Source organism: Mchenga conophoros, linkage group LG10 (assembly GCF_057382185.1).
Source record: "Mchenga conophoros isolate Kocher_MC1m ecotype Shallow Benthic linkage group LG10, M_conophoros_male_GT1.1, whole genome shotgun sequence".
Lineage (NCBI taxonomy): Eukaryota > Metazoa > Chordata > Actinopteri > Cichliformes > Cichlidae > Mchenga > Mchenga conophoros.
This window is the reverse complement of record NC_140535.1, coordinates 4,039,645-4,054,519: the sequence shown is the minus strand read 5'-3', so window position 1 is coordinate 4,054,519 and position 14,875 is coordinate 4,039,645. Positions and strand designations below refer to the sequence as shown.

The 14,875-nt window shown below is 40.5% G+C and overlaps 1 protein-coding gene across 1 annotated transcript; it reads left to right on the top strand.

Moving 5' to 3' along the window:
- Positions 1 to 1,808: 1,808 nt before the first annotated feature.
- hnrnpl (heterogeneous nuclear ribonucleoprotein L) lies at positions 1,809 to 13,753 on the top strand. Its single transcript, XM_085288243.1, has 14 exons — positions 1,809 to 1,993; positions 2,452 to 2,570; positions 2,925 to 3,162; positions 4,834 to 4,921; positions 5,038 to 5,132; positions 5,223 to 5,295; positions 9,984 to 10,019; positions 10,289 to 10,357; positions 10,482 to 10,732; positions 11,492 to 11,613; positions 11,719 to 11,920; positions 12,616 to 12,673; positions 13,116 to 13,211; positions 13,333 to 13,753. The coding sequence occupies exons 1-14, from the start codon at positions 1,832 to 1,834 to the stop codon at positions 13,389 to 13,391; spliced, it is 1,668 nt and encodes a 555-aa protein (XP_085144369.1). The 5' UTR covers positions 1,809 to 1,831; the 3' UTR covers positions 13,392 to 13,753.
- The last annotated feature ends 1,122 nt before the right edge of the window (positions 13,754 to 14,875 follow it).

Below are 14,875 nucleotides of genomic sequence, written 5' to 3'. Positions count from 1 at the left end.
ATATATTTTATAATTGCTTGATTATTTCTATTCATTTTTTTCATTAATGTGCTGAATTTAAATGTTGCTGCTGGACTTAGAGTATTGTCTTTTTTCCCTTAGGGCATCTTTGTATGTAAAAGCAGAGAATGTGAGTCCTGTAGCTCAGATAAATGTCTCCATTTCACAACACAGTTTACTGTTGCTGAACTTTCAACAGTGGCTACAACATTCACACATCTGGAACTTCTAGTACTGAACATGTGAATTATTTTGATCGATTATTTAGATAGATACTTACACTAATATTGGCCCAAGAAACTTCCCAAATAGACCAAATCTGATGATGCCATAGCCCCGACACTACATACTGCCCTCTCGCACCTGGAGAAGAGAGACACATATGTGAGAAGGCTGTTTGTAGATTAGAGCTCAGGAGAGAGTGAGCAGCTTCCGTTTCCTAGGTGTATGTACATCTGGTGGAGGATCTCACATGGTCAGTTCAAACATCAAAACAGTGAAGTGACTCTTTCTCAGGAGACTGAAGAGATTCGCCATGAGCCCCCGCATCCTCAGGACCTTCTACCGCGGTGCCATTGACAGCATCCTCACTGGATGCATCACCGCGTGGTGTGGCAACAGCACCGCTTACAACCGCAAAGCTCTCCAGCAAGTGCTGCGGTGTGCTGAAAGGATAATTGGAGGTGAGCTGTCCTCCCTCCAGGACATCTTCAGGAAGCTGTGCAAGGATGATCAAAGACTCCACCCACCCCAGTCATAAACTGTTCAAACTACCTCCATCTGCCTGATGGAGGTACTGCAATATCTGGGCCCAAACTAGGAGACTGAGGGACAGCTTCTTCCATCAGGCCACCAGACTGCTGAACAGTGACACTTCATAGGCACCTCACTCTCACTTACCAGAACTTCAACACTATGCCTATTTTACATATATGTATATATGCGCAGACCAATGACTGTTTTCTACAGTAATTGGTGCAGACACACACACACACACACACACACACACACACACACACACACACATATAAATATTTGTCATATATATTAGTAATGTGCATACATCCTTAAAGTTGTACATGTATTTATTCTTATAATTCTCACATTCCTGCCCTTATATTCGCTTGAAGCTTGTACACAAGAATCTCACTCTCATGTGCTGTACCAGTGTACCATTAATGTGACGTGACAATAAAAGTGATTTGATTTGCCAGGAGGGGCCACTGGTGGGTAGGCAGCAAATTTGGGGGGTTGACCAGTGCCCCCTTGTATAATAGAATATCTATTTGATGGAGACAATCAGACAGATAAAATTCTTCTTCTCTTTCTGGTCTTGCTCTTGTTCAATCACCATTATTTCATCATATTAAATATGTGCTGGAAGCAAGAAGTGATGTGAAATTACAACTTTTTAGGCTCAAGTTTCTAAATGTTCTGTTTTTCACTGTTTTTTGATTGTAGATTAAAACTAAATTAAAGCGTTTTTCATACAATCATTGGTTCTAAAACATGAACAAAGGGATCAACTCCACCTCCTGTCATGACATTAATAATTGACAGGCAAAAGTGACCAATAGGAACATGCTAAGCGCGAGCCACTTTCTTGTTGCATTCAAAGGTCATCATGGGAAAAAGAAGCTTCATAGCACATTAGTCGAAACGACATTTTTTTTAATGTCGAACGGACATTCACAGAGAGAAAAATGTTTAGTCATTCGAATCATCGTCTCACATGCAGAATAAAATATGACTTTTTTTTATGGGAAAAGGAAGTCTCCGGTCTTACACCGTGGAAGTCTAGAGTGGTTTATTGAAAATAGAGCCGTTGCTGATGGTTATGGAAATACCATCCCGTTTTTTCCCACGTATCTGGAATGCAGCAATAGGCCGGCAGTGGGGACAGGACAACATGGCTGCTTCTGCGGGCCGATACTACGGAGAAGGTGGCAGAGCAACGAAAAGACAGAAAACTGAAGACGGAGGAATGACAACGGTAAGTGTTTCCTTCTGACTCCGGTAGTTGGTGTTTTAGTATGCTTAAATGGGCCAGTTTTGTTTATCTAAGAAACAAATATACTTTATAGCAAAAGTAGTGCTTGTCTCACCGCTAGCTAAAATTAAGTAGCTAACTAGCGAGCCAAACCAAACAAGCCAATGGTGTGGTCAGATTTCGTTTAAACAACAGTAATTGCATGTTTATTGTGTAATATGAAATAGCTGTTTAATGACACGCAATTTCACTGTGTGTACAGATAGAAGACACGTTTTAGTTTCAGTGTTGCAAAAAAACTCTGTTGCAGTTTAATGTCAGTTTCTAACACAAATCCCCAGTGCAGTTATTGTTAAAGGGCTGATTGACACAGATTGGCTGTTTTTGTGTTGTTTATGTCTCGGCAAACATTATCTTGCGTTTCCTTTTTCTTTTTTCTTTTTTTAAATGAAAAAAAATAGGAGAGCTACGATGACCCTCACAAACCGCTCCCCTCCCCGGTGGTGCATATCAGGGGTTTGGTGGACGGTGTCATGGAGGCTGACCTGGTGGAAGCCCTGCAAGAGTTTGGCACCATCAGGTAAAAGCTGAACACACTTAAAATGAAGCTTCTCTATCGTGTTTGTCGCATTCAGTGGACTGAGATTGGTGCACATGTCTGATGTCAACCATACACTCCCGTATGTTCCACAGAATATTAACAACTAACAAAAAAAAGGTATTGAGCTGATTTAAATGTTGGTTCTTGTTAATTTCATATTCCCTAACTCAATTTATAACACTAGTTTAGGTTTGATAAGTTATAGGCAAAGTAAGTTTGCTTGTAACTAAATTCAAGTTGTGTAGTTTTAAAATTAATAGGCTGATTGTGCCTTTATTCATTAAACATGGTTCAGTGTGGGAACTATAAATCTTTCTCTTGCTTAATGTCTAGTTTTGTGGTTATGATGCCCAAGAAGCGGCAGGCCCTGGTGGAGTATGAGGACATGAACGGCTCCTGCAATGCTGTTACTTATGCAGCAGAGAACCAGGTTTACATTGCAGGTCACCCTGCCTTCATCAACTACTCAACTAGTCAGAAGATTTCCAGACCAGGAGACTCGGATGACACTCGGAGCGTCAACAATGTTCTGCTGCTCACAATTATAAACCCCATCTATCCCATTACCACGGTAATGTAAAAACATCTTCTTATAATTTATTATTGTATATTCCCACAGATCATTCAGTGAATTCATTGTTAGATATCAGGTATCTGATAATGCTAGTCAGATAATCCATTGAAAATCCCCAAAAGTTGATTGTGTTCATCTGGACGCAGCGTTTTCAGTGGGAGAAACGTTTGGTCACTCATCCAAGTGACTTCTTCAGTCTCAGCTGACTGCAGGTTTCCCCAATCTTATAAACACTACATTTGCATAATGACTGAAACTATCACCAATGAAGAAACAATGGGCTGGGAGGTCAGTTCCTTGATTATTAATATACAAATTCTCATGACCATTGATCAGCAACCACTGATCAAGCTCATTGAATAACAACCACTGATCAATGGCCATGAGTCCCATTCACAGAGAGTTGGGGAATCGCTGCAATCACAGCATTGTAAGATGGCGAAAGATGTACCGTTAGGCCCCCTCCTCGATTCAGAGATCGTCTTTCCCATTTCATGTAAATGGCCTCTTTGACTCAAACCAGCGTTCCTCCCTGTCCAGGATGTTACATCCTCATCATTGAAAGAGTGTCCACTGGCCTGTAGGTGTAAGTAGACTGCAGAGTCCTGGCCTGACGAGGTGGCTCTTCTCCGCTTCAAAGGAGATTGTTTGGTTTCCCTGATGTATAAATCATGGCAATCGTCTTGGTATTTAACAGCGTACACTATGTTACTATATTTGTGTTCGGGGACCTGATCCTTGGGGTGGACTAATTTTTTTGGCGCAGCGTGTTTTGGGGTTTGAAAGCCACGGAGATGCGGTGTTTAGAAAAAATGCATTTCAGCTGTTCTGATACTCCTGACACATATGGGATCACTACAGGTTTTTGCTTAGGTAACTGTTGTCCTTCTCTCCTGGATCAGCTGGAGCCGAAATCATTGAAAATGTTACAAGAAGCACACAGTGGAAAAGTCCAAATTCATGACCTGAAGTAATGGAAATCAGGGCTGTAAAATTATAAAAATATTTCTTTATTTATTAACTTCCGAGTCTGTAATCAGTGGCACCTAGAGTAAATGCAGTTAACCTTGCATTAATGTAATGTTTCTGCTCTAGATGTTGCCTCATAGTCGCTGTTGACCAGTCTACAGCTGTATATGGTAGCTGTGCTGGTTAGTTTCCTTGCCTGTATCCTACAGACCCAATCAGAACTTCACATGATTCCATCTTAAAGAATGTTAACTATCCCCAGCTTAGTGAAAACAAACATCAGAAAGAGATATGTGAAATAGTTATATTAACGTTCCTGAAATGTATTTCCAATTCTATTATTTTATATGATTCCAGCTGCTCTAATGAAAGTACTTGTTGTGCTGTGATCTATTCCTATTCCTCATTAAATACTGAGATATATGTCGTATGTTCTTATCCACCCTAAAAATACCTGTATGAGTTTTGTCTCATACATCTGGTCCTGCTTCACTGTTTATCTTTGCTGGTCTCTACAATACTCGTCACTACTATCATCAGTATCTTTTCCCCTTTGATGTCGTTTAAAAAATCTAGTTTTTGACTTTGGGTAAGAGCTTTCAAAGCACTGTGTGTTTGTGTTTTAAAGGTGAAATGTATGTTGTCACATAAAGTATTCTCACGATAGTGATGTATCAATCTGTGTGTGTAACCCTACAGGATGTACTCTACACTATTTGTAACAACTGTGGCCCTGTACAGAGGATTGTCATCTTCAGAAAAAACGGTGTTCAGGCCATGGTCGAATATCCTTTTAGATCATGTTTTTTTTTACTACTCCCACTCAGAAACATCAGTATGTTTCTACATGAGCATTTAAACCTTTATGCAGTCAGACCTCCCCTTAACTCACTGCTTCCACATTTGATTCGGTCCAAAGTGCCCAGAGGGCTAAAGCCTCTCTTAACGGGGCAGACATCTACTCTGGCTGTTGCACCCTAAAGATTGAATATGCCAAGGTAAGTGTCTAACCACCCTTTGTAGCTCGACTATTAATATCAGGTGCTTGTGAGAAGAAAATCATTTTCATCTTGCCATCCTTTCTATAGCCAGCGCGACTCAATGTCTTCAAGAATGACCAGGACACATGGGACTACACAAATCCCAACCTGAGTGGCCAAGGTAACGTGTAGCCCCTGCCTGTCCCTCCCTCTTTTTTTTTCTTTCTCTTTTCCTCTCATGGCATTGTATGGGATGGTTAGGGTTCTCTGCCTCCAGGGGTATTGCCTTTGATCACAGACGAATGGTTTCTTTGACCATGCAGCTCAGCCCTGTCAGAGGCAGTATTCCTGCGATGCCTTCACAGTCTTCGTGCATTTTCTCGCCACACAGCAGGCACAATGTAAGGGCATGAGGAGCAACCTCCAGGGCAGCTGACATAAATTATAGGTTCGTGCATGTGAAAAGCCCATCGCACTAATCACAGCAGCATAAGCAGGCACACCATTCTTCACATAGGTTCACATTCCCTGTAGAGCATGTCACAGCTGCACAATCTCACATCTCTGCCAACTGTAATCCAGTGAACACAGCAGAGGCTGTTACACCAGTTAACCTTAAAAACATAGTGGAGATTTTGTCAGAATTAAATCAGGCTTCCTGCTTTCCAACTGAGTGTCCTTGTTGGACCTGTAGAAGGCATGTGATGATGGGTTTCAAATGTTGGCCAGACTTTGCAGGCTGGAAGGTTGTTGGGTGTTAGCATTGACAGCAGAGACAGTATGTGTCATATAGGGCTGTGCGATATGACCAAAATCTCATATCCTGATATAAAACATTTATCGTGGCGACAACAGTATTTATCACAAAAATATTACATTTTCTGTCAATTCTGTGAATCTCGCTCAACTCGACTTGCGTGAAGTGTTTTCAGCTCGGCGTCGTGTACCTGGAGTCGAGTGTTACATAAGTTGAAACGGACGCAATTTTTCTTTGTGAGTATTTATTACACGGCGTGCTGCAGGGAAAAGCCTGTTCTAAGGTTTGTTTTTTTAGCACCTGACGGCTCTTTTTAGCTTCTCATCCGTAAACACTCTGCATCTTTCACGTGATTCACTGTATTTTGAAAAATCTCAACAGGATCTTGAGCTTTATTGTGAAAGGTTTATGTAGAAAATAAGCAAGCAGACGGCAGAGCCATGCGATGGTTTTACCGTTGTTGTTGCTAACGACAACGCATAAAAACAGTCGCATGTCCGTCCGTAGTGTAGAGAAAGAGAGAACTTTAAGAAGTTCTACTGTGACCATCAAAACGATGAAAAGATATTGCCATAAACAGTTTATTTTGTGACACCACGAAACAAACGATAGCGTAAAATGAAACGATAGACGTTTTCATATCGTGATATCGAACAGTCCTAGTGTCATAGTGTGAGACTTAATTTTTTAATTAATTTTCGATGAATGGTTTTCACACGTGTCAAGTATATGATCACTTTTAACAAAAAAAACAAAGTGAAAGTTAACAATATGGAAAGTGATGTGAGCTTAAAGATGGGTTAAATGCAGATTTCATGTGTTATAATCTTGGTGGAACCCAAGTAATTAGCATTTCATGAAATAAATTAAATAAATAGTAAAGCTCCAAAGTTCAGTGTTCCTAATGTGTTTTGCGTACCTTGAGTATTGACGATATGTTAGGACCAGCTCTAGCAAAATTGGTGTAGAATGAAAATGGCTACCTTTTTGGGTAATTATATAAGATTTTTATGCTTAAACATGAGTGTTGCTGCACTGCCAAGTCTGTGACCAGTTTAATACTCTTGGCTGTTCAGATGTCACGGTAGCTGGAAAAAGACAATTCACCTTGATCACAAAGACCCTACTGCTGCTGTTTGTTCATTTGTTGTTGTTTTTTGTTTGTTTTTTTAAAACCTGATCACAGGCACATGCTTTACTTTGGTGCAGTTGTCTGATGGAGAATTTATATTTTTCACTAGACACTGTAAAAGGTGTAGTTACTTGTCTGACACACAGCCGGAACCACAACATGTACATTGCAAGTTTCATACAGGTTTTTGACATCATGTCCTCATAAGAAAGTTTTTGATATTGCATAGCTTGCACTGCCTTACGACCTAGAGGTACTCCTTGTGTCCTCACGGTGCAGAATCATACAGGCTTACCTCAACCTCTAAGCAGACACAACGGCTTCTACAGCATAACAGCAACCACAACTAATGTAAATCTGCTTTATGGCATACTGTACGTCGGACACAGTGGGGCATCAAATACCGGAACACAACCTCAACTCGGTACTTCCTTATTCCAAGCTCATCACCACCACCTGACATGGGAATCCATTTCATTTTTGATGGTGGGCAGTAGCCACCATTTTCAGATTGAGGGACAGAAATACTCGAAGGCCATGCGAACAGACACCCCGCATATCCACTACAGACTGATGTTGTAGATTGATAAGCATCTACTACCATCACTTTACCACTACAGTACATGCCATCTGCAGAGCTCCGAGGAGTCCCCACTTTGACACAACACATTGATGATGAGGGTGGGGGTCAGCTGTGTGGCCATAGCGACCACACCTCCCAACTGTTGGGATGTGCTTACCCTAACACAACCACAGGAAGCAACAAAGGAGTTTTCAGACACACTCAGCCTGACCAGGGAACAGATGACACCACATATGGGGGCGGTATACAAAAAAGAGGCCATGCTAATACTCCTCATCTCTACCTTCCTGTGCCGAACACCACATGACAACACAGCGATCCGAATATCCAAGGCAACATACAGCTGAACTGCTATGACAGCACATCATATTTCTAGTGACTTATTGTCAAGCTTTGCAAGTGGCTGACAGCTATTAAACCAAATAAACGACATCAAGTGAGTGCCATTTTTACACAAGAAGAAATATCCATGGGGGGTCCATGAAGACACAAGCATCAGACACCTATCAAGCATACAAGCACAGAGGCAAACAGATTACAGATCTTTCCCAAAGCTTTCTGCATTTATGGACTCTGGTGTTCTGTTTTTTTTTGTTTTTTTTGTTTGTTTTTTTTCCCCCTGTACCTTCCTTCCCATTTCCCTTCTCCTCTTTGTGCTATTCTTGTGTTGTTTCTGCATTGTTTTCATTTTTCCTTTTTTTTTTTTTTTTTTTTTTTTGCACTGGACCATAGTGATGCCTTTAACGCCTCCCGTGTGATGCAGGTTTGGCTCAGTGTGTCTGTGGACTGACAGCCCACTCAATCGGTGCATATGTCCTGCTTTATGGTCAGAGCACGGTAAGCTGGAAATGAGCCTCTAATAGCACAATTTCCAAAAACAGAGCGGCAGCAAGTCAAAACCCAACATGGACGCATGGAAGTACTTTTCTCTCTGGTGGTGGAGATGCAAGGAAGGAAGGAAAGAAGAAAGAAAAGACAAGAAGAGGGAGAATGAGTTGAGGCTGGAGTCAGAGATTGGCGAGTAGCATCCTTGCTGAAGACTGCCCCCTTTCTTCTCACTGTGTCCCATGCTCCATGTATGGTGCTGTAAGTACTGAAATAAATGAATAATCTAACTTCATGGTTAACAGTTCAAAAGTATTGTGGGGAGAAATCGCGTACTGTTGATTTAAATTGGGAGATGGAGATGTCTTTTATGTAATAGTCACGTAATTCATTTTAAAGAGTACAATTATAGGTTGCTGCAGTACAACACATGAACCGAGCAGTTGTAAAGAATATTTGATCTTGACCTGTGTGTGTAGAGTTGTTTTTTGGATGAGAGATTAAAAGTTTTCACAAAACTTCACAAAGTCCAGTCAATTTCAAAGCATTTTAGACTGTAGTATGAGATAAAAATTTCAAATGTGAGTCACAAGGCAGATCTTTAACTTCTTTTTTTTTATATATGTGAAATTTGGTTATCATGCATAATGACACAACAACATGGGAGATGGTTTGTAAGGATGTAATGGAACCAAGTTTTTCTTTTCTTTCTTTTTTTAAATCAAATAGAGAGAGAGAGATATTGATGCTTATATTTTTGGAAAATAAGACTTGACATCTGGTGACTCCTTCCAGATTTCTCAACTCGCATTGCTAGTTTTAATATTTCTGTCAGGCCAATGTAGCTGTCCAACATGGCCAACACTGTGATTGTGAAACTGTCCATGACACTAGGATTATGGGTGTGCTTGAGTGCCGTGCCAGATGTTCTGATGTTTAGGTTTAAATGCACCATTGAAAGCATTTTACATAGAGGTTCCACATGAAGACCTTCATTTGCAGCCTGTAAATAAACAAACAGGTGGCGGAAATGATTGTTTACCACGGATGATGTGCACATAGTGACAAAATTATTACTGAGAACTTGATGGTTTAGATAAGTGATTGCATAGGGAGTAAAGAAGTTCTACCCTAACCTTACAGAGAAGGTGCCTGCTAAACAGATACTGGTTTAAGAGTTTAATTTACTGAGTTTTGGTGAACTGAGCTGAAGGAAAGCCTTCTTTGAACAAAAATAAATCTGTTCGTACTTTTTGTCGAAGTTAAATCAGCCGACGTCACTGGTTTAATTTTTCACCATGTTATTAGTTTCAGTGCTTGATGTTTTTTCACTCATGTTATATCTGTGTCCTGGCTTGTAATAAATGTATACTGATATTCAAATAGTTTTCAATAAAACAGCAGGTGCTGCTCTTAGCACATTGCGTATTTTACTCTTTGATTTTCTGTTTTAATGTCTCTATTCGAAACAACTGAGCATGTGATGAAATGTGTTTATACAGTGTTGCCAGATTGCTACTTTTTTTCATGATGTTTTATTGGATTTGACGTGTGTCATGTGTACCTGCACAGATGCTGATGGTGAAGGCAATTGGAACAATTCACAAGGTGTGTGCGCTTGTAGTAGAATGGCAGATGTAAGACTTTAAAATTTGAACGCTATCTTTCAAAGTCACTGTGGAAAAAGAAAATCTCCATTATGTCACCTGTAAAACCTGCTGACTGTTTGAACACTTTTTAAAGATTTCAGGCCCTTCAGTTGCATGCCATTCACAAACATGTCCCTTAGCATGTTGTAGCCCATGCAAGGTACCTTTGAGACACGTGGTAAAGAAGCTGTTTGATGGGCAACTTTTTTCTTTTTTAATCTATTATAGATCCCAATGCCAATCCTAACAAACGGCAGAGGCAGCCTGCTCTTCTGGGCGATCACCCACCTGATTATGGTAAACATCGCATAATCAAATTAGTGTGACATGTAGAAAAACGGACACTGCTCAAAATCTGTTACAATTATGTTTGTTTTTTTTGTTTTGCTTGTTTGTTTTGGGGTTTTTTCCCCATCTTAAGGTGGACCACAGGGAGGTTATCATGGCTACAACGATGACAGCTATGGCCCCCCTCCTCCCCATCGCATGGGGCCAGGCATGGGTGGGCGTGGTCGGGGTAACCAGCGCTACGGTCCTGGATATGGACCGCCACCGCCCGAGTACGGTCCTCATGCTGACTCTCCAGTTCTTATGGTATATGGCCTGGAGCCCTCTAAGATCAATGCTGACAAGGTCTTCAACATCTTTTGCCTGTATGGCAATGTAGAGAGGGTAAGTGAAAGCTGACTGAAGCATCAAGTCATTGTTTTGCTGTTAGACCCCATAAGTGAAGGACATTTATAATATTTTGCCATCTTTCCAACAACTGAAAGGGGCGCAAAGAAGATTTGCAGACACGTGAAAGCTTAGCACGCGATACTAACTTGTCAGCCATTTTGGTCGTGTACTAATGTTGAAACATTTTTTGAATATGATCACTTGAGAACAAGGCGATGCAGAATTTTGAAACTGATATATAAACTGATATATCCTTCTAGCTGTATCTGCTAGGAGGCCGAGGGGTAGCACTGAATGCCGCCAGTGTTTTGTTTTGTTTTTTCCACTGAGGGCCAAATTCCAGTTTCCTCAGATGATCTTTTTTGGATAAAGCTTTCATTTCTCTGATGGTAGGTAACACCTTACCTGCTAAGAGGGACAGATCGCTTGTTATCCAAAGCCAGCCAGCTGGCTAGTCTTTTTGTGCTTGATTGCTAACATTGCTAACAATAACAAAAAAAAAAAGCCTGTTGGTTGTTGATGTTAGTGGGCTCCATTTCTGAGCTACTATGTGATGGTGTAGCTTACTGTTGATGCTGGAAGTGGGAGAAAGACAAGTCCATCCTTCAGACAATCTGAAGGTCTTTTTTGTTTGTTTTGAAAGGTAAAGTCCCATTGCAAGGAGGTGTCGGCACAAAAGTCATCATAAAAAGTTCATGTTTAAATACTGTGTGTACTGCTGGGTAATATTGTTTTAGTCTATTTTTCTTTCAGGTCAAGTTCATGAAGAGTAAACCTGGAGCAGCAATGGTGGAGATGGGAGACTGTTACTCTGTGGACAGGGCCATTACTCATCTGAACAATAACTTCCTTTTTGGACAGAAACTCAATGTTTGGTAAGAACAGAAACAATTTAGAAACATCAGCACAGACTTTTAGAGATAAATTTCTCCCTTAAAAATAAACAACAGATGCAAGACCTCTGGCCTTATTTCTTTCAGTGTGTCCAAGCAACAGGCTATAGTGCCGGGACAGTGCTACCAGTTAGAGGACAACACAAGCAGCTTTAAAGATTTCCATGGATCACGCAACAACCGCTTCACCTCACCAGAGCAGGCGGCTAAAAACCGAATCCAGCATCCGAGCAACGTCTTACACTTCTTTAATGCACAACCCGACATCTCTGCTGAGATCTTTAATCAGGTAAAAAAAAAAAAAAAGCAACAAAGGTTGCTATCTGTGATGGCCAAAAGCATCCATCCAGTGTTGCCAACTTAGCGAGTTTTCAGACCCCTTAGCGACTTTTTTCTAAAAAGCGACTAGCGACAAATCTAGTGACTTTTTCTGGTGTTATTGGAGACTTATGACGACTTTTTCACATGAAAGCACGTATCACTCTTACTCTCAACAAGCAGCGGGTGCTGCCGTGGGCAACTCGCCCATGTGAAAATGCTCACAAGCGGCAGGTAGTCCTCACGCAGCAGTCGCCCCGAGCTGATGTCAGAGCAGGAGATATTCCCCTATAAAAATGTTCTTTTACTGTTACTTTTTGTGGATCAAAAGGTTTAAAACTAGTTAAAAAGACACACACACCAAAACAGTAACTCCACCAGAGTGCCTATTTCGGGTCACTTTTGCAGGTCCAAAATCCGGATAAAGGAGGAGGGTTGGAATTATTTTTTTAGGGTTTTTTTTTTAACTCACTTTGTCTCTTCCACAATGTTATTTCTCTCTCCTACAGCGTCTGTTATAATTACATCGGTAGGACCAATTATGCAAAGATGTCATTTAGCGACTTATAGTGACTCTTAGGACAGCCAATAGCGATTTTCCTTGCTGAGGAGTTGGCAACACTGCATCCATCTCACATTTTCACTGAAACGCGTTTCTGTGCTCAGGTCTGTGATGAACTTGGAATCAAGAGGCCCACAAGTGTGAAACTTTTCACTGGAAAGAGTGAGTAATATGTTGTAAATGGTCTGTATTTGTATAGCGCTTTACTTGGTCCTAAGTACCCCAAAGCGCTTTACACTATACACAATCATCCACCCATTCACACACACATTCACACACTGGTGATAGCAAGCTACAGTGTAGCCACAGCCGCCCTGGGGCGTACTGACTAAGGCGACACTGGCGCCACCGGGCCCTCTGACCACCACCAGTAGGCAACGGGTGAAGTGTCTCGCCCAAGGACACAACGACCGAGACTGTCGGAACCGGGGCTCGAACCAGCAACCTTCCGATTACAAGACGAACGCCCAACTCTTGAGCCACGATCGCCCCACACTTGTTGTCACTAAAGTTATTATCTCATTATTTGGTTGTGCTGTTGTGTACTAACGGCTTTTTAATACAGAAGTGTTATTCAGCATGGTAATGTCATGTGATTTGACAGGTGAGCGCAGTTCATCTGGCCTGCTTGAGTGGGAATCCATCAATGATGCCATGGAAGCACTAGCTATGATGAACCATTATCAGATGAAAAACCCTAGTAAGTATTTAACATGTAGATCAACAAGCCAACGTGGTTCTTGGTATGTTGTACATTTGAACCCTTAATGACATTTTCTACATTTTATGATGAAAGTTTTCTTCTGGCTTCTATATTCTAGGTGGGCCTTACCCTTATACACTGAAGCTGTGTTTCTCGACTACACACCATGCCAACTAAATCTTCCTTGAAACCATTTGTAATGTTTTCTGTCTTTGGCTAGAGTATACTGCAGCTCTGTTTCACGTACCATTAAAGCTGTGTTGACAATAATTAGGATTAACGTGCTTTAGAAAATGTTACTTAAATTATAATTTTTTTTAAAATAATTTATTTTACTTTTACCATGTTCTTCAACTTGTTGTTTATTTTGTATGTTCACAACACTACGTTTGATCGCCCGCCACCTTCTGTCTTTTGGTTATTAAATAAAGCCAACAGTAACCATAATGTTGCTAATAATTTAACCAGTGTCACATAATCAGAGATTGTGTTGTATTATTTCTTCAAATCCATTCTTGAAAATAAAATGCATTCTCTCAAATCAGTTTTATTCATATTGCTCCAGTTCAAACTTACAGTGTAAAGCACCTTGAGATGACTCTAAGTCAAATACCCTACAATATTATAGAGAAAACTACAACAATCAGACTATTTCTTGTAGCAAAGCACTTGATGATATTGGGAAGGAAGAAATCCCTTTTAACAGGAAGAAACACCTGGCAGGAAGAGATCTGCTTCAGCTGGCTGGGGATTGTAGGGAGGGGATAGTTGTCATAACATCAAATATACAAGCACTTGTATAAAATAAAGAGATATGGGTATAAATTGGATTAATCCTGTTCTGTGTGTGTGGACCTGACCCAAGTGGATGATTAAAGAGTCTGATAGCGGTGGGAAGGAATGACTTCCTGTAATGTTCCCTCAGACAGCTAGGTTGAAGGAACCTAGTGCATCTTTCTTACTGCCTGTCCTAACTGCCCTGCAGGTGGGCAAAGTTGCTACTCAGAGCTGTGTACCTGAGACCATATGAATATCCACTCTCACTGACAACAGAAAAAACAATCAGCTTTCAGCTCACAAGGATTATTTACTGACATAATTTTTGAACTTTGAGCATAGATAATATGAACATTAATTATTGTAACTTTTTATACATCTCAAGAAATAGGTATAGAAAAATATACCCTGCGATTTGTTCAATGCAAACCTATTTCTATTGTCCTTATAAGATTATTCTCCAGAGTTATTCTTCTATTAATATATATATATATATATATATATATATATATATATATATATATATATATATATATATATATATATATATATATATATATATATATGTTGTAGAAGAATCAGTTTCCCTGTTACCACTGTGAGAGAGACGAATCTTAATGCAAAGTACATCGTTCCCACTGGAGATTTTCACTATGTGACCTCTCATCATCCCAGTGAAGCTGAGTTTGAAACTGTCACGTCTGTGCAGGAAGTGGAGTATATATATATAATATTTCTCATATGTCTCCAGCATTACAGCACCAAGACTGCCTGTCCTCTGTTAATCAAAGTAACCGCAACACAAGCCGTGTTTTCTGTCTCCCATCCCAAAACAAACCAGCTCCAGTTAAACTGAGGTTTCACAGAAAAACGCATCCGACTAG

Excerpts from the sequence above, each read along its gene's own strand:
- hnrnpl (XM_085288243.1), top strand. The coding sequence starts at position 1,832 with ATGGTTATGGAAATACCATCCCGTTTTTTCCCACGTATCTGGAATGCA. Across the intron at positions 3,163-4,833 it reads CCATCTATCCCATTACCACG|GATGTACTCTACACTATTTG; the intron begins GTAATGTAAAAA and ends GTAACCCTACAG. Across the intron at positions 13,212-13,332 it reads TTATCAGATGAAAAACCCTA|GTGGGCCTTACCCTTATACA; the intron begins GTAAGTATTTAA and ends TCTATATTCTAG.